Source organism: Notechis scutatus, chromosome 5, assembly GCF_049901735.1.
Source record: "Notechis scutatus isolate UNSWTSFEM ecotype Mainland chromosome 5, rNotScu1.2, whole genome shotgun sequence".
Classification (NCBI taxonomy): Eukaryota; Metazoa; Chordata; class Lepidosauria; order Squamata; family Elapidae; genus Notechis; species Notechis scutatus.
In genome coordinates, this window is record NC_142013.1 from 82,067,571 (window position 1) to 82,095,424 (window position 27,854).

General features: G+C 36.9%; 1 protein-coding gene across 1 annotated transcript in view; it reads left to right on the top strand.

Moving 5' to 3' along the window:
• NPAS2 (neuronal PAS domain protein 2) overlaps positions 1 to 27,854 on the top strand; it is a 69,457-nt gene that overhangs the window by 1,738 nt on the left and 39,865 nt on the right. The window contains exons 2-3 of the mRNA XM_026666788.2: positions 25,776 to 25,829; positions 26,234 to 26,382. Of these exons, the coding sequence (XP_026522573.1) occupies positions 25,776 to 25,829; positions 26,234 to 26,382 (203 nt within the window). The remainder of the gene's footprint in view (positions 1 to 25,775; positions 25,830 to 26,233; positions 26,383 to 27,854) is intronic.

Sequence of the window (27,854 nt, forward strand, 5' to 3'; positions counted from 1 at the left end):
TCTATGGCTATAAGGCTTAATATGCTTAATATGCTCCTGGGCTTTCATAAAGATCTCTGTATTTTTTTGGTTTGACAAATCCAGTAGTTGCCAATAGTTATCTAGTGTTTCTGATGCATTATATCCACCACAGCAGCTATGTAACACAGACCAATACTCTTGTTGTTCTTGTTGTTTTGTTCTTGTTATGAATTTGGGTCAGAGATAAAGTGGGAATGAAGAGCTTCTTTTTTCAACCTTCATGACCACTAATGTTCTGAAGGCAAATTCAATCAAATAGGAACAATATACTACTTGAAAGCTATGGCTGATTCAGGAGTGCCATTAAGGCCAAGTTTCCTTCCTTTTCATAGTAACCAATAAGGACAGGTGTTTTTAAAAGGCTAATAAAAGTAGATATTTTTTAATTACAGCAAGATATTCCAAGTAGTAACTGTTAAAAAGGAATAAATGTATTACTGACATTTTCAATAATGTTTATTAGAATTAAAGTAGTAGCATAGATTTGAAAAATTGGTATATACTCATGGTTGAATTGTTGAATCTTTATCTTTAAGCCTGAATTTGTTTTGGATAACATTTCTGAAAGAAAAATGCCCATACATACCAGTCTAAATCCAGTATTTTGTGAATAAACTTTAGCTTGGACAATAGAACCTTTGCTCTTCTCTTTCCCTGCATATGTCAAATCCTTTCTAAGGCTCTCCCAGGGCTTTGGAGCATATTTGGCACACTTTTATAGTAGAAACTGTTTCAGTTGCAGACATGTGTTGTTGTTCCAACAGAAATTGGGACAACCAACTATTATTTGGATCTATATGTCAGCCTCTTGAACTATGACATTAGATAATAGGTAGTGTTTCTGATTCATTGCACCTCTTTCTAAGAAAAAGATTTTGTAAACTTACTGTTCAAAGATACATTTAAGCATTTCTTCTTTTGATAGTTACCATAGATTCTCTGACAATGTTGTGAATAACATGAAGGTGAACTACCAATATTCTCTTACAATCATCAGGTTGGAAAAGAACGTGGAGATCATCTAGTCCAACCTCCTGGCCAGCTCAGGAATCCTCACACCATACTGGGCAAATGGCCTAGTGGTATGAGGCCTGGTCTTTTCTTGAAAATCTCCAGTGATAGAGCACCCACAATTTCAGGAGGCAGCCTGTTCCATTACTTAAGAGTTGTCACAGTTAGGAAACTCTGGTATCTTGAACTTGATTCAAGTTTGGATTTTTCACTATAAAGCTTCCCTCTATTGGTTTTTGTCTTTACCTTCAGATGTCAGAAAATAAATCAATTGTCTCCTCCCTGAGATACCCTTTCACCTATCGGAAGTGTGCTATCGTGTCTCTCCTTGTCATTCTCTTCTTTAAACTAACATACCAAGTTCCTTTACTTGCTGTTCATAGGATTTGACATCAGACACCTTACTGTCTTTGTTTGCCTTCTCTGCGCTGTATGCTCAGCATCTTTTTGTATAATGATGGCATCCTTTTTGTATAATGATGGCATCCTTTTAATTCATTTCAGAGGTTTTCCATGAATAGGTTCAAGATCTAATACTGAATAAGCAAAGGGCATGTAAAATGGTATCAGATCATCATTTGTTGTTCAGACTGGAAGAGATACTTTGATGGCTAGAGAATTCTGGGAATTGAAGTCCACACAACTTAAAGTTGCCAAATTGAAAAACACTGATTTAAATAGTGTTGCTTTCTTTGAGCGAATAGCATGTTCTCCTTGCTGTGTTCTGTGGTTTTTAATTTATGTTAAGAGATATTAAAATTATATTTCCCAATGTAGAAACCTCTAGTTTTCTTTAAGTTCAAGTCTCATAACTTCTGAGTTGGCCTATGTATTTGTTTATGAAAAATTAAGTTTCACTAATGGCTCAGATAATATGTATTTACATGATATAAAAATACATTGATGACATTAAAGGTAAATTACCTTTATAAGAAAGAAAATATTGCATATTATAATTCTATGCAATATGTCATACATATTGAAATATTTGCAATATAATATTTATTTTGGAAAGTCTTATTTTATGTAGTGCATCTAAAGCAGGGTGTCAAACTCAAGGCCCAGGGGCCAGATCCGGCCAATGGGGTGCTTAGATCTGGCCTATGGAATCACCCTGGAAACAGTGAAGGACAGGCCTATGGTGCCTCTGCCAGCAAAAACAGCTGTTGCAGGAGGTCATTGCAGCCGAAAATGGAGTTCAAGAGCCCGTTTCTATTGGCAAAGCACTTGGGCCACCACACATGCCCCTGACATTAGTGATGTCAAACTGGCCACGCCCACCCTGGCCCCCTGAGGTCAAACACAACCCTGATGTGGCCCTCAATGAAATCGAGTTTGACACCCCTGATCTAAAGTCAGTCTGCAAAGTGCAAATGCTTAATCTGTAACTCTTGAACACTTTTCCAAATTATAATCCATGAAATTTAATGAATCAATTTACTTTTGACTAGACCTGCATAGATTTGCACTGTAAAACCTCTAACCCTATTACTAGTAGCTTCACTGAATTCACTGGTACTTACTTCTCAAATGATAGAAATAGATTTTACAGGAAATATTTTATTTCAGTAGCATGCAGTATAAGTTTTTATATTTGGAATCTTTTATATTTGGAGTAGGTGGTATGATAGCTCAGTGATTAAAAATGCTGAGTCTGGGTTTGAGATCTGAGTGCTGTGTAACGGCAAGATCCCATTCTTGTCTCAACTCCTGCCCACTTAGCAATTTGAAAGCATGCAAATGTGAACAGACAAATAGATACCACTTTGGTGGGAAGATAACAGTGTGTTCTGTGCACCTTGGTGTATAGTCATGTTGGCTACATGATCACGGAAATGTCTTGCTGGCTCACTTAACTAAGAAACCATCCCCTAGAGTTGGAAACAACTAGATAGAGGAAACATTTACCTTTACATATATTTGGAGTACAGGACAATAATAATAAAATCAAAGAAAACATTTCTACCAAATATTTAGAGTTTAGAAAATTTTGAAATCAAAGCTAAATAGTGGAAACATCATTAAAGCAATTAATACCTGAGCAGTCTCTATTATTCAATATACATCAGGAATGGATCCAAATGAAACTTAGTAATATGGATTGGAAGAGGAGAAAACTAATGAAAATGCACCTTGCTTTGTAACCAAAAAGTGATATTGATCATCTCTATTTGCCTAGAGCTTATAGAATCAAACTGTGGAGGTTGAGAAGAATAGTTTGAATTTAAAAAGCCAAAAACTCTTATTGAGGAAGTTAATCAAGGAAGGCTCTTGAAAACTTTAAAGGTGAAGGCTGAACATAGAAAAGAGACAACTGAAAACCAATGTGTTAATTGGAAGAACAAGCCAATGTTTAGTCAATACTTGAAATAGAAAGAAAAGCCAATAAAAACCCAACATGGAGTATTTTAAGTGTTAAAAGAAGCAAATTGAAGGTTTTATTATAATGGCTCAAGAAAAAGCTTTGGTAATTGATTGCAAAGGTGAAAAATCAAACTATGACAAACAACAGCAAATGTTGCCTTTCTAGTAAAATAGATGAAAACAATTGATTCTTTGATTATTAGCTACAGTAAAATTTCACAAGCTGATTACAATCATCATCATGACAGAACTGCCAGAATTATTCACTGGAAACTTTGCCAGTGATTTGGATTTGAAGGTAGGAAAAACTAATTGGACCATCAGGTTGAAAAAGGTTTTGGAAAATGAACAGGTTAGTACCTTATGGGCCTTTAAGATTCAAACAGAACTGGCATCTTGTGAAAAACATGCCTGATATTTATTTATTTTATTTTATTTTATTTATTTTATTTATTTTATTTATTTATTTATTTGATTTGTCAATTGTTTACAAGATAATAAGTACAAGTGTATACATAGTTGTGAATATATGAAATGGGTACATATAAGAAAAATAAAAGAATAAGAGAAACAATAGGACAGGGACGGTAGGCACGTTGGTGCGCTTATGCACGCCCCCTACAGACCTCTTAGGAAAGGGGTGAGGTCAATAGTAGACAGTCTAAGGTTAAAGTTTTTGGGGTTTGGGGAAGAGACTACAGAGTCGGGTAGAGTATTCCAGACATTGACCACTCTATTGCTGAAGTCGTATTTCCTGCAATCAAGTTTGGTGCGGTTTACTTTGAGTTTGTATCTGTTGTGTGCTCTTGTGTTGTTATGGTTAAAGCTGAAGTATTCATTGACAGGTAGGACATTGCAATGTATGATTTTATATACCATGCTTAAGTCGGACCGAAGACGGCGTAATTCGAGGTTTTCTAGTTTTAGAATTTCGAGTCTGGTGGCATAAGGTATTCTACAACGGGTAGAAGAGTGGAGAACTCTTCTTGTGAAATACTTCTGGACTTTCTCAATTGTGTTAATATCACATACGTGATAAGGATTCCAGACTGATGAACTGTATTCGAGTATTGGTCTAGCAAATGTTTTGTATGCTCTGGTTAGTAGTGAGATATTACCAGAGAAAAAGCAACGTAGGATTAGGTTAACAACTCTTAATGCCTTTTTGGCTATGTAGTTGCAGTGAGCTCTAGCACTTAGATCATTAGAGGTGAGTATTCCCAGGTCCTTTACAGAGCTTGGGTCATCAACAAGATCTTGACTATTCAGCTTGTATTTTATTTTCTGATTTTTTTACCAATATGTAAGACAGAGCATTTATTTGTTGAGATTTGGAGTTGCCATATGTTAGACCATTCAGATACATAGTCTAGATCTTTTGTAGGGTAGTAGTATTGTCTGTGGTATTGAACAGCTTTACATCATCAGCGAAGAGAACGCAATTGCTCTTGATATGATCACAAAGGTCGTTTATGTAGATTATGAAGAGAGTTGGTCCTAGAACACTGCCTTGGGGAACACCACTATTGACAGGTACTGGATTTGATAGGGCGTTCCCAATTTTGACCATTTGTTGTCTGTTTGACAGGAATGCTTCTATCCAGTTATTCAGTTGTCCAGAGATACCATAAGATTTTATTTTTAGGAGTAGTTTGTCGTGTACCACTGAATCAAAGGCTTTGCAGAAGTCTATGTAGATTGCGTCTATTGCTTTGCCCTGGTCGAGTTGTGTAGTCCATATGTTTTTGCAGTGTAAGAGTTGCAGATTACAGGATAGTTTTTTTCTGAAACCAAATTGTTTATTGGAGAGTAGGTTGTTTGTCTCTAAATGGAGGATGATGGATTGGTTAATAATTGATTCCATGACTTTACAGGTGACGCAGCATAAGGAGATTGGTCTGTAATTTTCAACTAGGCTTGGGTCTCCCTTTTTGAAGATGGGGATGACTGTGGCTTGTAACCATAGGTTGGGCAAGGAGCTGGTTCTGAAAGATTTTTCAAAGATTATGCTTAGAGGTTTGGCTATGGCAGTGGATAGTTTTCTTAAGAAGTAGGCACATATTCCATCCGGTCCAATAGATAGAGATGGTTTTAGGTTGCGTAGTGCTTTTTCAACGTTGTCTACTGTAAAATCGATATGTATTAGATCATTATTGTTATCTGTGGTACGGCTAGGAAACATTGGGCATGATCCATTACTGTTTACAAACACTGAGCCGAAGAATGTGTTAAAGATGTTGGCTTTAATGGTGTCGTCGCTGCAGTCTTTACCATCAGGTCCTATCAAGGAGGGATGGACCTTGAGTCTTTTAGTTTGTTGTTTACAAAATTGTAAAAAGCACAGGTGGAATTGGTGCTTAGAAGGTTTTCCTCTTGTTTAATGTGGTAATTGGTGCATTCGGTCTTTATCTGGTGGCATAAATTTTTGTATCGGGTTTTTGAAATTAGCAACGTGACCAGATTTGTTTTTCCGCCAGAGTGATCTCTTTTTGGATTGAAGTTTCCTTATTGATATGGGTAATCTGCTTTTTTGTTTTGTTTTTGGAGTTGTTGTTGGAACATATAGTTTGATGACTCTTTTGACTTCAAGTAAAAATATGTTGTAATGGTCTTCAACAGTATTGCATCCAGTGAATAGAGATTGCCAATCGAGGGATGAGAGATCGTTATCTATAAGATCATAGTTGCCTTTTTGAAGTTACAACTAGGGATGACATCATTGTGGTGATTTTTGTGTGGACGTATGTTGAGGCAAAAGTCAATCATATTGTGGTCACTACTGGAAAAGGGTTCTTTGGTTTGTATTCGTAAATTAAATTCAAACTATTGCAGAAGATGAGATCGAGGCAGTTGTTCAGTCTAGTGTTGTTGGTTACTAGTTGTTCAAGACCTAGATTTGTAATAGCATTGTAGAAGGTTGTGTGTATGATTTCAGTTGTACAATTATTTAGGGTCCAGTCAATATGAGGTAGATTGAAATCTCCAAGAAAGATAAAAAGGGTATGGGCAGGATGTAGCCCATGTTAGTAGTGTATTTAGCTTGTTTACATGTTCGATGTCATAATCAGGTGCTCTGTAACATAGTAAGAATCGAATTGTGATATTTAAGGATAGTTCACAGATGATGGTTTCAGGAAGGGCAAGCTCCTGGGTAACTTGGATATTTTTTAGATGTAAGGATTTTTTATAGAATATAGCAACACCACCTCCTCGACGATTTTCACGATCTGATCGGTAAACATGATAGTCTCTTACTGTGGTAATGGAGTCGGGAGAGATGCATTGAGCCATGTTTCACAGACAAATATAATGTCGAAGTTAGCCATATTTAAGAGGATGAGAAATTCAGGTATTTTATTCACGAGGCTTCTTGCATTGAGTAGTTTGCATTTAAGTCCGGCAGCAGTTGGGATTGAGGTAGTTGGGTATAAGAGTCATTGAAAACAAAGTCTGGTTAATTGTTGTTGCTCTATTGGGTGATACTAGGATTGAGGAAAAAAACTGGAAAAAAGTTCAAAATAATGGAACTCGCAGATTGAAGCTGAATATTTATGAAAATATAGTTCCATTGTATAGCAATTGAGATTGGAGCCCTCAAAGCAATATTTAAAAAATTTCCTCAATATCTGGAAATATTGAATTTATCACACCTGAACATCCTAATTTTACAAAAAATCTATCCTGCTTGGACCTGTCTATATTCTTAGATGCTACCTCAATAATTTTTAGGTTTGGATTTGGATTATTAAGTTTCTACCAGTTCTGATTGTGAATTTAACTGTACATTACAGTTTTTGTTGAAAAGTTGAAAAGAGGAAAGTATGGGTAGAATATGTGGCAATACCAGGAAATAGTAGAATAGAATAGAAATAATTGAAGAAGATCATAAAATGTCAAGATCTGAAAATCACAATTGAAAGAGTATGGCATAAACCAGATGTGGTGGTCCCAGTGGTTATCAACACATTGGGTGCCATAACAAAAAATATTGAATAGTACTTAGAAAATATGCACATTGACAATGTGTGTGTGTGTGTGTGTGTGTGTGTGTGTGTGTGTGTGTGAATTACAAATGGCCACACTTTAATTCTGCACATATATGTTGATACGTTATGATATCCGACTTTCTTGGCAAGAACTTGATGTGTATGAAGGCCAACAGCAATTAAAAAACTAGCAGCTGTGATTTCACAATTTTGTTTATGTAATAGTAAATCAACACCGATCAATTACAAAATACAGCTTTACTTGGAACATATTACATCTTGTGGTAATACCTTTAATACCATCAAACAACAATATTTGTTTATTGCAGATTTTCGAGAAGGTGTCAATAGGTGAATAAAATGCCAAACCCAAGATAAATATTTCACTGACTGTGCAATAAACCATAATCATAGTAATAACTGCACAGTCTGACTACAAGCAATACAATGACAATGAGCAACAATGGTGCTTTGGAATTGTTGGGGGCAATATGCTGACTCTGTAACTGCTTAGAGATGGCTGTAAAGCACTATAAAGCAGTATATAAGTCTAAGTGCTATTGCTATTTGCTTGGACTTCCAGTCCATTTCCAGACTGACCAGTTCAAAAAGCTCTTTCCAGATTTAAACTTTTTGAATTTACAAACTGAGTTTATATGACTCATGGATTAGGGGGAGTCATGGAATAATCCTTCAATATCCTCCTTACAGTGTTGATCTGCAAGGAGACTCTGGGGCAGTGCTCCAAAGTAGCTGGGTGAGTTGACCATTCATTTTGTTGTTGAAAAAGCAGCCATTTTGGAATTTACTTTTTAAATGGACAGTAGGTCATGGCTTTCACTACTCAAATACTTTATTTAATTATTATCTTTACTTAGATAAAAGAGATTCTTTTCAGTCATAGCCTGTTACTCCTTTTGAAGACCTGCACTATTTGGGGACATTGTTATTATTGAATGAAGAGGAAGAGGATTGCTGGAGGTGAGCTAAAATAAAGAACTGTGGAGTATTTTCAATGTTGATGGGAAAATGTAAAGATTTAAAAAGTTATGGTTTTGTTTTGTTATTTTCATTAATTTGCCACCTCTATTTGAGATTGTAAATTATAACTTGCAGTTTAGTATTGTTTGTTGTAGCTGGCTGAAATCTTCCAATTTTAATGGATTCTGATTGGCCAAGAGATACCAGCTGATCTACAAAAAAGATTTATTCTTTGACCACAATAGGGAGCAAAAGAACAGAAGAAGATGAAGCAACATCAAAGACATCTAAGCCAAACAGATATTGCAAAAATTATTTTGGAGGAGTATTTAAAAACAATAGTTCACTTTATAAATCAATTATATTCCAAAGATGTCATATGAAAGAGGATCAAGACAAACAAATTACTCAAGTGATTGAAAGAAGATGAGTAATCCAGAGATGCAACCAAGTGCAGAATGTTATCAAACCACTAAGGCTACTGCACAAATAGTTAACAATATAAAGGACTTAACTGTAATTTTGGAATATAAATCTGAAACAAATAGTGCCCACTTTGAAGATGGTTTAATTACAAATCCCCCAGTGCATTTGAAAAATGCATTTGCCTGTAAACAAGAACTGTTGGAATGCAAAAACAGACAAAATAACAGAAAATGAAATACTCTGGGAATTTATAATTAAAAGAAACAACTGCCACGTAACACCCAAAACAATTGTCAATAAGAAAAACAAAACTTTCTGAACAGAGGACATGGCAATACCTGGAGATGCAGAATAGAAGAGAAAATATTGGGGGGGAAAATCACAAAATACAAAAAGCTGCATATAAAAATATAACAACTCTGGCAAAATAAAGCAAAGATAGTACCAATAGTAATAGGTGCCTTGTAGAGTGTGCTTCAAATAATTCAACAACCGGTTCTCTGCCCGGTTACTGGGTGGGTGTGGCCATGGTGGGCATGGCCTAGTTGGCCTCCTGCACCAACCTGGGAGTGAAAATGGGCCGCGGGTGATGTGTTTGCTCTCCCGGGGCTCCGGAGGCTCTGGGAGACCCGTTTTTCACCCTCCTTGGGCTCTGGGGGTTTTCTTTGCCCTCCCTGGGGTTTGGAGGCTCTCTGGAGACCAGAAACGGGCCCGTTTCCGGTCTTCTGGAACTTCCAGGAGGCCTGTTTTTCTCTCTCGCTGGGTCCGGAGGTTTTCCTCAAGCCTCCAGGAGATTGATTTCACTCTCCCCAGGCTCCAGAGACTCTCTAGCATTCCAGAACTTCCGGGAGGCCTGTTTTTCACCATCCCCGAGCCTCCGCACCAACCATGCACTTACTTGCGATCCAAAACAGGCCACGTGGGGAGGGGAGGGGCAGGGTGGGCAGGGCCAGCCAGGGGTGGGATTTGCCAGTTCACCGAACTGGCCATAAAATTAACAACCGGTTTACTTGAACCTGTGCGAACCGGTAGCAGCCCACCCTGGTACCTTGGGTGCAATCATCTGCAACTCCATTTAAACATCATTGGCATTGATAAAATTACCATCAGTCAATTGCAAGTGATAGCTTTACTTGGAACAGCCTACATACTGTAATGAAAATTTTACCAGGACTCAATAGGTGGATAAAAATGCCACATCTAGTCTAAACATCTGGCTCACTGTGTACAAAATGTACACTTACCATTTAATATTTCTGTAATGTTAAAGGCCTGGAAAGTTTCTTATTTCAAGTTTTTCAAGTTTTGATCTGCATTTAACTCAGTCTAACAACTCAGCACTAGAATATTCATTTGTCAATTTCAAAGGAAATTACCTTTATTTCATTTTTAGGGACAGAAAGTAGCTTGAATGTTTTTTCTCTGTAAATCAGTTCAAGTTCTGTATAGATATTTTTTGTTTATTTATTTTTCTAATCAGAAAAAACATGCCGGGTTGCAATGAATCAAAATATTGATCCTGAAGCATAGAAGGACCAATATAAAAAGTTTTTGAAGACCCAACTACACATCTACATTCTGCATGATTGCATATTATTAATGGAACACACAAGAATTATATTATTTCTTCATATATTATAACTAATATATTATTTGTTATCATTCTTTAAGCTTATAGATTAATATTTTTCAAATAGTTTCTTAGAGCCAACCTCAAAAGGATAACATTGAGGTGAAGCAGCTCAGATTATTTCAATCAGTTTTCAGAAGCTGACTGTTTCTTTATTCCATTTACAATATTAATGTCAGCTTCTAGACAGATTTTATTTAAAGTAGGCACTTCTGTAGATCAATCATTGTATCTCAGTTCACCCACAGGATTGCTATTATGGAAGGAAACTCCAATAAGATGCTTCAAGCTCCTGAAGGAAAGTTGGGATATTAATCTAATTCTGTACATGATGAAACATCTACACAACATCTTCGTATTTTACTTATTAGCTCATACATACATTAATGGGAATCATGTATTTAGGCAGAGATGGATTTTGGAAAGACCTGGAACATTAGTACAAACTCCAAAGTTGCAATTGTCTCATATATCTGATATTTCACATACATGCAATTTTTCAAAATTTGAAAGTAACTTTTTCATTTTATTCTTATTTTACTTATTTTCTTATTTTTCTTTTTATTATAAAATAAAAATATTTTTTTAACTTTAAAAATAAGTTTTATTTTTAACTTTTTAACTAGCTCCATGATTCACCTCTATATACAAGTAGTCCTCGAGTTACGATCACAATTGAGTCCAAAATTTATGTTGCTAAGTGGGACATTTTTTAAACGAGTTTTGCCCCATTTTATGACTTTTCTTGCCACAGTTGTTAAGTTAGTAACAAGGTTGTTAAGCGAACCTGGCTTCCCCATTGACTTTGCTTGCAAATGATTATAACACGACTCCGGGATGCTGCAACTGTCATAAAATATGAGTCAGTTTCCAAACATCTGAATTATGATCATGTGACCACAGGGATGCTGGTCGTAAATGTGGAAAATGGTCATAAGTCCCTTTTTTCAGTGACTGTAACTTTGAACAGTCATTAAACAAACTGTTGTAAGTTTGTTGTAACTATACTTGGTTTCTAAACAGAAGGGAACTTTTTCGGAAGCTGTGTGCATGTCCAGTGTGAGAGATTTAATAGCAACGACGTAAACATTATTTATTTGTTTTAACAAATAACATTTCTTGTGTACTCAAAGTGTTTGACTCATTAATAACTTAGGACAAATTAATTAATGTCCTTTGCATATTAATCTGCTTTAGCTGATCTCAATGGAAAAATATCTCGATGGAAATAAGGGTTTATTTCATTGTTATTAAAGAGCTATACAATACTGTTGTATATTCAGAAGGCTTCTTTTCATTATCTTAAAACACAGAAAAGTAACATGATAATAAGGTTCAGATAGGAAATGGCAACTGGGAATCTTTATAGGTCTGAAATTCTGGAATTTCAGGAATAAAGAAGAGAAACACACCCATGTGTATACAGATGACCACTGTTAATAATTATTACTCAGGAAAAAAATTGGTAATCATAGAAGACAGGTGAAGTTTATGGGATCATTTTAATAAACATTTAACAAAAGCCAATTGTGTGGACACTAATTGCAGTTTCATAAGCTACTTCAGCTAACATACAACATAATGAGAAAGAATATTCATGTATGTCCAGTCTCTATTTGTGTGTTGATTTTCCTTTTTAAATGAGAAAGAAAAGCTGTTGTTCAAAACAGGAAATAGAGGGAAGTAATTTCACATGATTGTTTTCAATGATAAGGTACATTATTAAAGATGTTTACTTACTTCAGAGCACCTTCCACAATGGGTAGATTATGACTCTCTTAGTATTCATGCAATTGGTATGATTCCTAAAATCCACCCCTTTGGGATCCACATTGTAATGGTGTGCTTATATGAAGAGCTATATAATGTGCAACCAGTACAAAACAACAGCTATTATGCTAGGAACGTGGATGCTGCCTTGTACACAGTGAAATTATTGATCCATCTAACTCACTTATACTTACACTGTTGTGAAGCAACTTCCTAGTCAACATTTCTTTTCTATCCTATATTTCAAGATAAACTGCCTCGAGACTATGCCCCTTTGTCTCTAAAACATTTTACATTCAAACATTTGCTGTATCAGTCAACTATAATTTTTCCACCCATTTATATCTCATGTAATACAAGTTGCTTAAAATCACTAATACACATAATGGCTGTTGAATTTTATCTTGGTACTCACTTCTAGATAGAACTGAAAATGCCAGAATGTTGCCTGTGGACTATTCTTTGATGGAAAAAAGGTACATGACTTGGTGTTTCAGGCCTTTGTGATTTTAGGCTTAACTGATCACATTGCCTTATTTCTATCTCCTACACAGGTAATCCTCAACTTACAACTGTAATTGACCTCAGAATTGTAGTCATAAGTCATGCCAGTCATTAAGTGGGCCATCATATGACCAACCCCATTTTATGTTCCTTTTTTTGCAGCAATTGTTAAATGAACACGGCAGTTTTAAAGCAAATCCATTCTCCACAATTGGTGTTTTTTTTTTGCCAGAAATCAGAAATAAATGCTGGTTTTCCAGCAAAAAAAACATTGTAAATTGTGGTTACGTGAACACAGGATTCTTCCAATGGTTGTAAATGTGGTCTGAATGCTGAAAATGCAATCATATGACTTTGGGTGCGTGTGTGGCTGTTAGTACTTTGAATCTGGGTTGAAAGTACCTTTTGGGGTCATGTCAGGGTGCCTGTGGTGGCCCACGTGCTCTGCCAGCAAAAACAGGCTCCCGAGCTCCGTTTTTGGCTGCAACGGCCTCCTGCAACCCTCTGTCAGCAAAAACAGTGGTCCTCCCGAGCTCCATTTTTGCCGGCAGAATGCAAATGCACCGCAGGCCAGTCCTCTGTTTCCAGGGCATCCTGCAAGCCAGATCTAAGCACCCCACAGGCCCGAATTTGGGCCCTGGGCTTTGAGTTTGACATCTCTGTGTTATATAGTCATTTGGATTGCATTTATTATTATTATTTTTATCTGAATGAACTTTATAAGCTTCTGCATTCAACTTCCAGTGCCCAATTTCATCATGGGACCTCCAGGCTGAAAAATGTACAGTAAGAAAAATAAATAAAAGTGATTTGCAGTGAAAAAAAGTTTGAAAAAGAATGAGACAAATAAGACTTCCTTGTTTGATCACCAGCTTTGTGTCAAAAGAATTTAATTCTAACATTTCTTATCAGTCCACAGAAATAGTGAGACCTGAATGGTATTAATTACTCATACTTTTAATATTTCAAATCGGCTTCTGATTCTAGTTTCAGAGAAATTCTATGGAAGAAATTGTTGACTACCACTGTCGACATAAAACTTCTTTTATCTAATCATTTTTTTTTTTACAATAATATCAGCCGGGAGTTAGATGCAGTGTGAAGATCATTAATTGATTTTTTTTCTCTAGTCCCACTACTTTTTAATTTTTATATAAATTCAGTGATTTCATATCTTAATGTGGGTTCATCCATTGGCCAAGAGACATGTTCCAATCTTTCTTGAGGCTGATGATACAGTCATCGTCTTTGCTCAGTCATAGGGCTGAGAAGAGTCTTAAAAGAACTCGCACACTACTGTGAAAACTAGATACTGTTAGCTAATTAATTACAAAAAAACCAAAAGCTATAACCCTTACTAGGAAAGTAAAAGAGTATAATTAGTCAATCAGTGATCACAAAATATATAACCAGACTTTTAATATTTAGACATAACCTTTCATGCATTTGGGAGATGAGAAGCACATTGTTATTTATCTCAAGTGGAGTCAAAGAGTTATTCCCTCGTATTTATTTAGGATAGATACTATGAGATCCTTTATTTGAAAAGTCTCTGCCCCTGTAACTCTCCAGCAATTGACTTAGACCAGGGCTGTCAAACTCGCAGCCCACGGGCCATATGTGTCACATGCTGGCCACAGCCACGCCCGGTTTAGCAAAGAGAAAAAGTTGTGATACATCATGTGACGATGCTGTGACGACTCGAGTTTGACACCTCTGACTTAGAATAACTTTATTATTACTTTAATTGTACACTAATCAGCATATATTAAAATATGCTGTTGAATACAGCTCTCAAAGGGTCACCACCTCCAATATACACTACATAAATATGACAAAATAAATAAATACAAAATTATGCATATACCTACATACCCTCATATACTATATGACTCGGAGGAACAACACAGTCTATTTCAGGGGTGTGAAACTCACGTTGCCACAGTGCCGACACGTGACGTTATTGTGACTTTTTCCCTCTTCACTAAACCAGGCATGGTAGTGGCCAATACATGACACACCTGGCCCGTTGTTGTGGTTCTCCGGCAGCAAGTGCAGACGGCTGAAGTCTCGGAGTGCGAGGACTCAGATGAGGGGCCTGTGTGTGATGCAGGGATGGGGCCAGGACCATCAGGGAGTGGAATGCTGCCTTTGGAGATTGTGGAGGCTGGCAGCAGTGATGAAGAGGTTCCCAAGGAGTCTGTACCCAGTGCGTGTGCGTGCAGGGCTGCTCAAAAGAAAGAGCAGCTGCAGCAGCACGGGCGACTCAGGAGAAAGGCTGCAAAGTATGGCCCCTCCCTTAAGAGATAAAAGCTAGCTGAGAAATCTGAGTTCTTTGCGGGAAGCAAAGAAGTTTTTGCACTCAAGCCTTCTGGACGTTGAGAGTAAATTGGCTGGTGTTTGGAGACTCTTTGTGTTTGAAAAATTTCTTAGTAACGTTATCTAGTATTCTTGGCAGACTTGCACAACCTTGGCAAGGTTTGTTTTTATCAGAGATAATTAGTTTGAAACAGTCTTTTAACTATGAGGGAACGGAATTCGTAAAGAATAATTAAAAGTTTTTGCTGTTACCTCTGTTTCGTGTTTGTTTCCTTGGAGCAGAGTTTGGATCAGAACACCTGTGGGCCATGAGTTTGACAGCCCTGATCTAGTTCGTCTAACCTAAATGTAGTCTAACCTACAATCATTCCTCGCACTTACAACTGTCATAGCATCCCCACAGTCACATGATCAAAATACAAGTGTTTGGCAACCAGCAATTATTTATGATGGTTGCAGCATGTGTTCACCATTTGAAACCTTCCCAGCCAGCTTCTAACAAGCAAAAATCAGGGGAGAAGCCACCTGCATGATTCACTTAACAACTGCAGTGATTTCTTAAAAACCGTGGCAAAAAAGGACATAAAATCAGGTGTAACTCACTTAACAATTGCCTTGCTTAGCAATGGAAATTCTGGGCCCAATGTTGGCCATAAGTCCAGAGCTACCTGTATTGAATTACTTTTCAAAATACGCTGGCAAATAATTTAGATTTTGTGGACCGGTGCGAAGGACCTTTGGCTATACTTTGAGAAATCCTTTATTAGATTAATGTTATGCATTCAATAGCTAGATTTTGTGTTGCAGCTACAAAAAATTAATCTCAGTATTTGACACATGAGAACCTCTGCCAAATCCAGGGCTCTAGTTAGACTGTTAAATGTTCCGTTTTGTTCCTTCTGTAATATAAAATATCTATAATTTTATTTTGTTACATTTTATTACATTTGTTTTATTTGTTTTATGGACTTTTTTAAATATACCATTTGTAATAAGCAACTCTGCAACAGTTTTAATTATAGGTCACAGCCGGGTGACATGTTTTGAATATTTCATGGACCTCACACTTCTCTTTTGATTATTTCCTATATATTTTATTTGTTCTATTGTTCACTGTACTGTAATTTTCTGCCACTTTGACTGGTCAATTATAAACAATAAAACAAAATATTAATTACTTAGCAATTACTATTGCAAACTAAATAGTCTTCTGTTTAGAACATTGGAAGCTTTTTGAAGAAGATGAGTTCATTTTTTAAAAAGTGTAATACAGTAGCTACAACTTCAGTCATTGTATTGTTGTCATGGTAATACATTGGTCAAAGCTGAAGTGGGAAAATATCCTTACTGTGCTATGCTTTCTGGAAGCAAGATATGAAGAAAAATACATAATTATTATTTGACTTCTGTAAAAAAAGGTTTTCCTGTTTATCAGTGATTTCAGTCAGTGAACACACAGTTTTTTGTTTAGGAAGAGAGATTTTTGCCTACAATCTTTGTCCACCCTGGACGGAATTGATTGCTGCTGCTGCCTAAGCAATTCAGAAATCTAGATTATGGGAAGGTGTTGCTTGGTGTATATGTGATTAATTTGTAATATTTCTAATTGTGATCTTTTAAATGTGATTTTTCTGGTGATTTGAAAAAATATTTTCAAATAATATTTCCTGTCAAATGATTATTGCTGAATACAGGCTATCAGAAGCAGGATATTAGATGAGAGACAAAATTATTCCGACTCCATTATCTTCCTGGGAGACCAGAAAAAAGGCCAGTGTGCAACAATCCTGCAGTGACACCCATTGCGTTAATTGTTTTTTTTAATAAAGTTTTATTTGGGTTTTCACACATACAAAACATCTTTTTTGAAAATAGCATGGTCCTGGGTTGAACTTCTTTATACAGACACAAAACTCAATTTCATGTTCCTTTTTGTGTTCTATTCCATATCTTATACTATTCTACATTTTCTATATAGTTTTCCCCCTCTTTTAATTTTCTCAATTTTATTTTGATTATCTCATCTCAATTCAAATAATTATATTTATACTTTTGTCTGTTCTGTTTCAATTTCATATTATCTTTTCTCATTAAACAAATTTTCTCCTGTAGTTACTAATTGGAATATGACACCTTTATATCTTTTAATTACATCCATTCAACTCTTATTTAAACTTCAATATATACCTTAAGGTTATGACCTTCAATATAATACATAATACATAACTTCCAATCGAATTCTGCTTGGTACATTCTTATAATACACACTATATTCTTTAAAAAAAAGATTATAAATATATGTAATTATAAACCCTCATTCCATTCCAATTCAGTTCTATCATTAATAATCATTAAAATCTTAACATCTTTAACACTTCTTTTCAATTAAATATCATACTTCCTTAAAGACACATATAATCTCCATAATTAATTTTTCCCTTATTTTTCTTCACATATGTTTTGTAAATCATTAAATATTCATTTTGTTACATTTATTTATTGACAAGCATTCCACTGAATTATGATAGCTATTTTATCAAAAATTTTAATCATACATTGTTTCATATTTTCTAAAATTATTTTTGTTTCTAATATAACAATACTATCTTATGTACCTTTGCAGAATCCCTTTTTCCATTAAATTTTCACCCATTATCTCTAAATAGGCCCTGTTTCTCTATATTTTGTTTCTGTCCTTTATAACTTCTTTTCCTTTCTTTCTTCCCTCTCATCTTCTCCTTCCCCTTTTTACCCCCTTGTCGCTCTACTTCTAATTCTCTCTTCTGCATTTCCCTCTTCGGTTGCTTTCTGATTTTATACTTATTTTTCACTATTTTTTTTTTTTTGGAGTTGTTTATCCCAATCTTAAACTTTCCATTCTCTTTCCCCCCTTTCCTTTTTTTCTCCACCTAAGATTACTTTTTCTTTAAAGATGGCTTCTTCTTTATCGCAATCTTCTTGTTCTGCAGGCATTTCTTGTTGTTTCTCATAATTCCAAATCTCCATTTCTAAAAACTGAAATACGAAGCCGAAAGAACCTCTCCCTTCTTGTGCATCTTCTTTGTACTTTTTAAGTTCCATTTCCAGTTCTTCTAAAAGTGGAGCCATTTTAAACAGTTTTAAACAACCACCCAATTGATTTTAGTCATTCAAATACAATAACCAAAAATCCAGAAATCATCAAGTAATCCAAATAGTCCCAAGTTATTTCTTCTTATTTCTTTTTCCACTTTCTCTTCCTGAGGTTTTTGTTGCGATATTTCAGTTAAAATGTATCTTTTGGAAGTCTTGTTGAGATTTTGCTGTAAGTTCTTTTCCTCCCTTCCAGATCCTGCCCTTCTCCTCCATGCTGCATCGAGAGCCCAGGGTGGGTTGACTCCTTCCTATGATGTAATTTAGCTGAGTCTGTACTAAGATATAAAAGCCAGCCCCTGGAAGAGACCCCAAGATTATTGCAGCGGCGGAATTCACTGCAGATGCCACTCTCAATTCCGCAAAATTTGCATCTAGGGCCATGGCATCTTCAGTCGCAGCAAGAAGACTGTTATGGTTCAGAAATTGGCAGGCGGAGTCACGCCATAAATGGAAGCTGATTTCAGTTCCATTCGTGGGCGATAAGCTCTGGAACCTTATCTCATTGAAACCAGAGATAAACATAAAATTCTCTCTTCCTCTGGGAAGAGAGCCGACTATCGCCCAGCTCCTTATACTGGTAAACAGCCCTTTCGGGAGGGTGGGGGTTGTTCCTGCCGTCGCTCTAAGTAATCCCTCGTTCTCCCCACCCATCGGAGGTCACCTAGCCTTCTTTGCCTCCAAATGGGAGGAGTCAACGGCGGATGCCTGTGTGCTCAGCACTATTAGGTCAGGATTACAATTGGACTTCCTAATGCACCCCCCCCCCCAATTGATCTGTCCTGTCTCTTGGGACATTTCAAGGCAAGACCTCATGAATCAGGCCATTCAACTCCTTCTTGAAATCCGAGCTATTCAAAACTGTTCCCCCCTCTCAATGGGGACGTGGGCTTTATTCTTGCCTTTCATCGTTCCCAAAGCCTCAGGGGGTGTAGCGAACCATCCTGGATCTAAAATTTCTCAACCAATTTGTAAAATACAGGCTATTTAAAATGCAGACTCTGCATTCTATTTTAGAGAGCATTCGGGAGGGCGATCTCCTCTCTTCCACTGATCTCATGGAGGCTTACCTCCACATCCCCATTGGGCCTCATCATCGCCAGTTTTTCCGTTTCTGTTATCAGAATACCCATTACCAGTATCGAGCACTTCCCTTCGGCCTCTCATCGGCTTCAAGGGTCTTCACGAAGGTTCTGGCAGCATTGATGGGATCTCTGCTTTCTGTTCCAGTGAGGATCCAATGCTAATTGGACAACATTTTGATTCTGTCCTCCTTCATCCATGCAGCCCATCAGGATCTGCAAATTACCCTGTCATATCTCCAGAGCCACAGATTTTTCCACTCCTGTCCACTCCAATGGTTCCTGCTTCCCTACCAACGAGCAGGAACCAGCCACTCATCCATCAAGGTCCCGCTTCCTCCACAAATCCGGAGATCTCTCAATTGGTGGTGTTCCCCGTTAATCTGGAAGGGACTCCTTTTCAGGGACCCAGACAGGCTAGTGATAACCACCGATGCCAGCCTCCTGGGTTGGGGTTCCCATATGCAGGGCCAGATAGCTCAGGACCTTGGTCCAGGTCAGAGCAGGCCCTTCCCATAAATTGGCAAGAGCTTAGAGCCATTTTTCTAGCTCTCAAGCATTTCAGGCACTCAGTGACCGGCTCTCATGTTCTAGTCCTTATGGACAACATGGCTGCCATGGCTCATGTCAACCGATGGGGGGAGATGAGTCCAGAGCCCTCATGGGAGAGGCTCTACGATTGGGGTTATGGGCAGAGCAACACCTGTTGTCGATCTCGGCGGACCACTTCTCCGGGATCAACAACTCCCAGGCTGACTGGCTCAGCAGGAGCCTAGTCGACCAGGCAGAATGGTCTATTCCTCCTTCTCTATTCAGGGACCTTTCCCTCAGATTCGGAACGCCGGAGGTGGATCTTCTCCACTCCTCAAATTGCCCAGTCACCCAGATTCTTCACCAGGTTTCCTTGCCAGGGAGTGGAGGGGACCAATGCCCTTCGGTGCGGATGGCCCAAAAGTCTCCTCTATGCCTTTCCCCCGCTCCCATCATTCCGGCAGTAATTCAGAAGATGTTGGAGGAACGAGCAGAGCTCCTCCTCCTGGTATCCTATTGGCCAAGGACGCCCTGGTTTGTGGACCTGATCAACCTGTCGGTGGCTTCTCCTTGGAGGATCCCAGCCCATCTAATCTCCCTTCATCAGGGGATTCTGCTCCACCCGGAGCCCCAGTGGCTCAAGCTGACCATGTGGCACTTGAGCGGCAGCGGCTAGAGGTGGCTGATCTTCCTGAAAGGGTCATCATCACTATCCTGGCATCTCGCAAACCTCTCACAAGGTGCATCTATGATGCCACCTGGAAGGCTCTTCCCGATGGTGCCTTTGGGAGGGTCTCTCTCTCCCGCTTTAGCCCAGTTGGCAGAGGTTCTTAGATTCCTTCAGCATGATCTGGAGAAAGGTTTGGCCCCCAACACCTTACGTTGCTCCTATCTTTTTGGTCATAAGGGAATAATGCTTTGATTGCTTGGGCATGCTTGCCATTTTTTTTTTAATATTGTTGACACTCCTATGAACATCTCTAGACCTGCAGATGATTCATTTTTGACAAAGTGGAGTGAAAGTAGCTGGGATGGTATACCATTTATAGTACATATATAGCATGCCAAATTTTAGTTCGATGCATTCAGGAGATTCATTACAGTAAGGTTTTGAAATATTCCTCTAGTACCTCTTTTAATGTAGAAATAGCAGTATAGCATCGTCCTAAGTATTGAGCAAAGAATCCAAATTTTGCTGCCATGGTGCAGAAAGTGGTCCTCTCCAATTTAAAAATAAAAATGTTTAAAAACAAATCTCTTTCCTTTTTCAGACTGTACAGTCTTTGCATTCTGTGTAGTTTGGTCTATATCTATAATCTGTCTAAACATTTTATTTTTATCGTTTTATAATCTCTGTATCTCTTCATAAAACTCTTATAATTTAAGAAATATGTTTAAAAACACTTTATCCTTAGAGAAGCATTTTGAAGTTTTTTTCACATACCTGAAAAGATATTCTATAGCAGGGGTCTCCAACCTTGACAACTTTAAGCCTGGAGGACTTCAACTGCCAGAATCCCCCAGCCAGCTTTGCTGGCTGGGGAATTCTGGGAGTTGAAGTCCTCCAGACTTAAAGTTGCTAAGGTTGGAGACCCCTGTTCTATAGAATAAAGCAAAGTCTATTCTTTCTCATTCCAGAGAAAAACACACAGATCAAGAAGTCTTGCTGATTACAATCTGGAGGTGGTTGTTGATTACCTTTTACCATGATGTTTTTTAAAATTCCCAATTTAATCTATAGCCCTGGGATTTATGGCTATTTCCTACTCAAGTTATAATTTGCTCTGACCCTATTTAACCTTTTCAGTGTCAATTAGATGTTACCATCTTAGTGCTATGTGGGAAACATGTATTTCTGAACTATTAGATCATGCCTGGAAATGATAAACCATATTGTTACAGCTTATGTGGTATGCAAGGCATCTTTTATTCAAAGTGTATCAGAAGAATTAACATTGCATGTCTTGTCAAATATTCTGTTGTGGATTAACCTGTATAATATTTTCTTCATGGCTGGCTTTGATTTTAATATTTCTATCTGATCTCATATTGTAATATATTGTATCTATCCCTATTGCTGTAGTTTATGTATTTATTACATCTCTTCTCTTTTGTTTGTTTCTAACCTTTTTTAGGGGAACACTGGATTTCATTTAAAATAATTTAGTTTTAGATTTATTGATTTTTACTAATGTGGCTTGCCACCAAATTGTGATGTCTGGATTCTGGATGGACAGAGCAGTTTAACTCGATCAATTGTATTTTATTAAGTTACCCAATGTCTTTGGGTCAATGTTTCTAAATCATTATTTCTCTGGCTACGTATGCCAGAAAAGATGTAGTAGGAATGTATTAGTGAAAAACACTTCCCATGGAAGTTCTTTGGTGTGAAATATTTATTTATTTGTTTGTTTGTTCATTTATTTTTCATTTTTCTAAACTGTCTGTCTCAAATAAGAATAAATTACTGCAGCAAAAAAAGGAGGTGCAACTGAATAACCACATTGCGGATCAATAAGTCTTGTCCCAACTGTGGTCATAACTTGAAGACTACCTGTAATTTATGAAAATTAAAGAGGAAAATGTTGTATGTATTGGATATAGCATGTTCTTGAATGTCCATGTTCTGCAATACATGTGAAATTAGGTTCTTGGTTCTTTGTCTGTATGCTTGTTTATCAAACATCTCAAATCATAGATTATATATATTCCTATATATTCGTATATATTCCTATAGCTATTTGGAAATGAATATAATGAGTGAGAAATTTGGTAGATGAAATGTATCTACCTTCTGAATACTAGATACTTTAAATTCTGAGCTTTCATCAAGCTTTATACCCATTTCTTAACCTTTTCACAAGCTGCTACTCTTGTTTTTGTGTTAGTGTAAAAGCTAAACCTGTACCATGTGTTAATGAAAGCCTTTATATCATCTAAGACAATCTTCATAGTCTCTTCATTGCTGCAATGAACTCAGGAAGTGTTGACTGCAAAACAGCCATTATAATTGCATCAGAAGAACAGTGTTGCCCAACTGACCTACTTTTTCTCTTGTGTTCAGAAGGTTGTTTGGCATTGCTAGATGGGGATAGGCATACTTTGAGGTGTACCGATAAATATCTTTATTCATATTAGTTTATAATATTTGCTACTCTCTTTTCGGTAAAAGCTTAAGTAGAAGATAAGAAAACTATTCCATTTTCCACAAAACTGACTTCACAGCTTTATTTATATTTTAATTATTTGTAAGAGAATATAGAATTCTCTAATTCTCTTAAAATATAGAATTTTTGCATCTGCAACTAACAAATATATACAATATTATTAAAAATAAAGTTACAGAAGTAGATGTCCTTGAGAAAATCAGCAGGCTATACAAAATTGGAAATAAAAAAAAAAGGGCAAAGCAATAGATGCAATCTACATAGACTTCTGTAAAGCCTTTGATTCAGTGGTACACGACAAACTACTCCTAAAAATAAAATCCTATGGTATCTCGATATTAGCACAATTGAGAAAGTCCAGAAATATTTCACAAGAAGAGTTCTCCACTCCTCTACTCAAGTTGTAGAATACCTTATGCCACCAGACTTGAAATTCTAGAACTAGAAAACCTTGAATTACGCCGTCTTCGGTCTGATTTAAGCATGGTATACAAAATCATACATTGCAATGTCCTACCTGTCAATGAATACTTCAGCTTCAACCATAACAACACAAGAGCACACAATAGATACAAACTCAAAGTAAACCGCACCAAACTTGATTGCAGGAAATACGACTTCAGCAATAGAGTGGTCAATGTCTGGAATACTCTACCCGACTCTGTAGTTTCTTCCCCAAACCCCAAAAACTTTAACCTTAGACTGTCTACTATTGACCTCACCCTTTCCTAAGAGGCCTGTAGGGGGCGTGCATAAGCGCACCAACGTGCCTACCGTCCCTGTCCTATTGTTTCTCTTATTCTTTTATTTTTCTTATATGTACCCATTTCATGTATTCACAACTATGTATACATTTATACTTATTATCTTGTAAACAATTGGCAAATCAAATAAATAAATAAATAAAAAAAAAAATATATAAAGTAATATAAAACAGGCAAGTCTTTTCTGAACTAGAGATCTAATATTTGAACCAGACAACAAAGATCCAAATTTGGAAATTTACTACACTTGATTTTAATCAAAAGGCTAGTTAATTACTCCTTTCTTCTAAGAGTTCCCAATGCCATTGGCAAAAGGATAACAAACAGGATTTTTATCAGAATATCTGTTTGTTTGTCCAGGTCATACATTGGTATCACTGATTGTGAAAGTACTACATTATAAATTGCTTTATATACTACTAACTAATATTCAGAGAATAATAATTGCCACTTAATATTTAAAAAACTGTAGTACCTAAACTGTTTCAGTGGGAAATATAAACATGGTTGGTTGTTTTGTTTAGTTAAGTAATATTTCTTTGCCACATGAACGAAGTCTTGGGAATGTAAGAAGTAATACAGAAACATTTGTTCCATGTGGATTGCAGTCTACTACATGGCAAGGGCTGGGATAAACAAATTGTTAAACCAACCACTTGGGAAACAAATGTGTTACTAAAATACACAGTGGCTGAAATTAATTATAACAGATGATGCAGAAATAAGTTGATATATATTTAATGCTAGCTTAGATAGAAAGAAATATAAACTATATTTGGCTTGGATTGTTACAAATACAGGTAGTCCTTGATTTATGACCACAGTTGAGCCCAAAATTCATGTTGCTAAGTGAGACAGTTGTTAAATGAATTTTGCCCCATTTTAAGGCCTTTCTTGCCACATCTGTTAAGTGAATCACTGCAATTGTTAAGTTGTAACACAGCTGTTAAGTGAATTTGGCTTCCCAGTGGCTTTACTTGTCAGACGGTCGAAAAACATCCTCCTAGGACACTGCAACCGTAAATATGAGTCAGTTGCCAAGCATCCAGATTTTGACCACATTACCATGGGGATGCTGCAATAGTTGTAAGTGTGAAAAACAGCCATAAGTCACTTTTAAGTCGAGGACTATCTATAAGTATATATATTGGATTGTTGGGATGGCAATAGTGAAATCATTTTGTGAATCTCTGCTGGCATATTTAGCTTGGATGTAACCAAGAGCCCAGGAAAATTTTGAAGCTGACTTGAGGCATTATGAATGAGTGCTTTGGGTTTTTTTTGCATTGTTGACAAATCCCCAATTTCCATTTATGAATATCTAAATTGTTAATTATTAGATATTGTAAGATCTTATGTATTTGCTTGTTTTCATCTATTTGAAAACAACATAGTATCCCAATAAACAGTTATACCTATGTTAATGTTTTTTGTGGTGTCTTAATTGTATAGGAGAGCCAGTTTGGTGTAGAGGTTGAGGGCACTGAGATGGAAAATGGAAGAGCATGAATTCTGGTCTCACCTTAAACTTGAAGCTAAATGCGTAATTTAAGGCCACTAACTCTCTGATTTGTAGGAAGAAGGCAATGGCAAATCACTTCCAAAATGTGGCCATAAACATTATAGGGACTTGCATCTTATGTTGAATATGCAGGAGCTGATTCCTCCCCCAGGTCTCATACTGCATGTTGTCACTTCTGTAATGCTATTTTGCAAGTAGCTTTTGTATTGGTACTTTGGGAAAAAGTTGCATTCTATATGCATCAATATATTTCTGGATCATCCTTCCATAACCATGGATGGATGGATGGATGGATGGATGGATGGATGGATGGATGGATGGATGGATGGATGGATGGGTGGATGGATGGGTGGATGGATGGATGGATGGAAATTATTGTTCAGAAAAGGTTGTAATGTGATTGAAATAAGAAAGCCAGAGTACTGATTGATGATTCCTAGAGCTACTGACTTAAATATAGTGTAACAATAAATTAAGTTATGGCACATTGATTTTGTTTGAAACATAAGTATAAAAGAAATCTAATGAAATTACATATTAAAATTATTTTTAATTCTATCAACAGAAAACGCTGTTCAGACAATCTGATGGATGAGGATGAGAAAGACAGGGCAAAGAGGTAAATAGCCAGGTTTTTTGGGAAATATATTTATAAGTTTAACATAGTTTTTTTTTTTAGAAGAAAAAGAGCAAGAAGAGAAGAAACCTGGTAATACTAAAAAGTAGTAGAATTGCCATAATTGTTTTGTTTTGTGCCATTCTTTTTTGCATTTTTGCCTTGAACATGAGAATGTGAGAAATGCGGGATTCTTTCCTTCATATATATTAGTTTTAGGAATTTGAATTTACAACACTAGGGTATACTTATAGCCAAAACAATTTTGTTCTCTTAGCTCTTTGTTGTCTTTCAGTTTGTTTCATTCTAATGTAAAGAATTAATTTTCTTAAGAAGAGATTGCAGTAGTAAATACACATGAGTGATTCCATGTTGTGTGTCTACTAACAATTTCATTCTGTTCATAGGGCTTCACGTAATAAGTCTGAAAAGAAGAGACGTGACCAGTTCAATGTTCTCATTAAGGAGCTCAGCTCAATGCTTCCAGGAAATACATGTAAAATGGACAAAACTACAGTTCTTGAAAAAGTCATTGGCTTTCTCCAGAAACATAATGGTAATTCTTGTGTTATCTTTAAAATTAACAATTACTCCATTGAGTTGTCTTAATATTAATTGCTTTGTAATTAAGTCAAATGCAAAGCATTTATTTCATTAGGTTGTTATTTAGCTGAAAGCAACAGTTTTCCTTTCAAATCATTTTGGGATCTTTCAGTTTCTAACTGCTCTGCTTTGAAACACTTTGTTAACATCAGGGTATCTAAAACTTAAGATGGGCCAAATTTTAAACATTTTACAATAGTTCTATTATTTAAATTGTTTAAGAAACACATTTTAATAAGCTCCAGTTTAGCCAATTTGCCAGAAATTAAGAATTTAAACAGATATGGATGTGGTAATTTTGAAAGAGTCATAGCTGGTCTCATGAAATGACTGCCTTAATTGTTACTGAAAATAACAGAACCATAATTTCCTAGAAGACATTTTGGAAAGATAGATTTGAAATTGGAAGTCCACAACATCAAACACTCTTTTGAATTCACTATTTTTCCCTCTAGCTTCCAATTCTATAAGGCAACTTGGTGACATCATTCCACATTTAAATATTCCTCAACTTACAACTATAACTTTCACCACAACATCTGTTGCTAAATGATGCCATTATAAATTACACCCAATTTTACTACCTTTTTTGCCATGGTCATTAAATGGACCTCATGGTTGTTAAATCAAATCCAGTTTCTGTATTGACTTTGCTTGTCAGAAGACCCTCTGGGAAGTGGGCAAATGGCAGTCATGTGATGCTACATGTAGGTTGGTTACCAGATACCAAATTTTGATGACAAGACCTCAAGGGTGTAACAGCATCATGAGTGCAAAGACCAGTTGTAAGTCACATTTTTAGTGCTGTCAAACAATTGTTAAATGAAATGGTTGTAACTTGACAATTATTTGTACATTTAATCAGCATGCCATCTCAACACACATACTGTAGTAGTAATAGTTGGTTATTTTATGTGTTATGTGCTTATAAACACAGTACAAACATAGGAAAAGTTTCTACTCTTGTGTACCTTTGCTTATAAATCAAAACTTTTAGCTATAATAATATGCTATTTTATGTATGTCTAGAACAGGGGTGGGCAAACTTTTTGGCTCAGGGGCCGCATTGACGCCCCAGCCGACACCTGAGCGGAGCCCAGGCGAAACTGCCTGTTGCTGCTGCCGGAGCACCGCCGGGTCGCTCCTCCAAGCAGCCCGCCCGCCTGCCGGGCTTCCCTCTGCCGCACGGCTCGGGCCAGGCGCGAGCGCCCGTGTGTTAAAAGGAAGCCGAAAGCTGCTGGGAAGTTGCTCGGGTGCTGGGAGCAGGCTTTTAAAGTGCCGCCCGAGCAAAGTTTAAGCAGCCCGCCTGCCGCCGGGCGGAACCCTTCCTGCTCCTCGGTGGGAAGTATGGTGGACTGACATTCGAAATGAGACACAGGGAAATGTCTGAGAAAATGCCAGCCCTGAGTGAACTCAGGTAGCAGT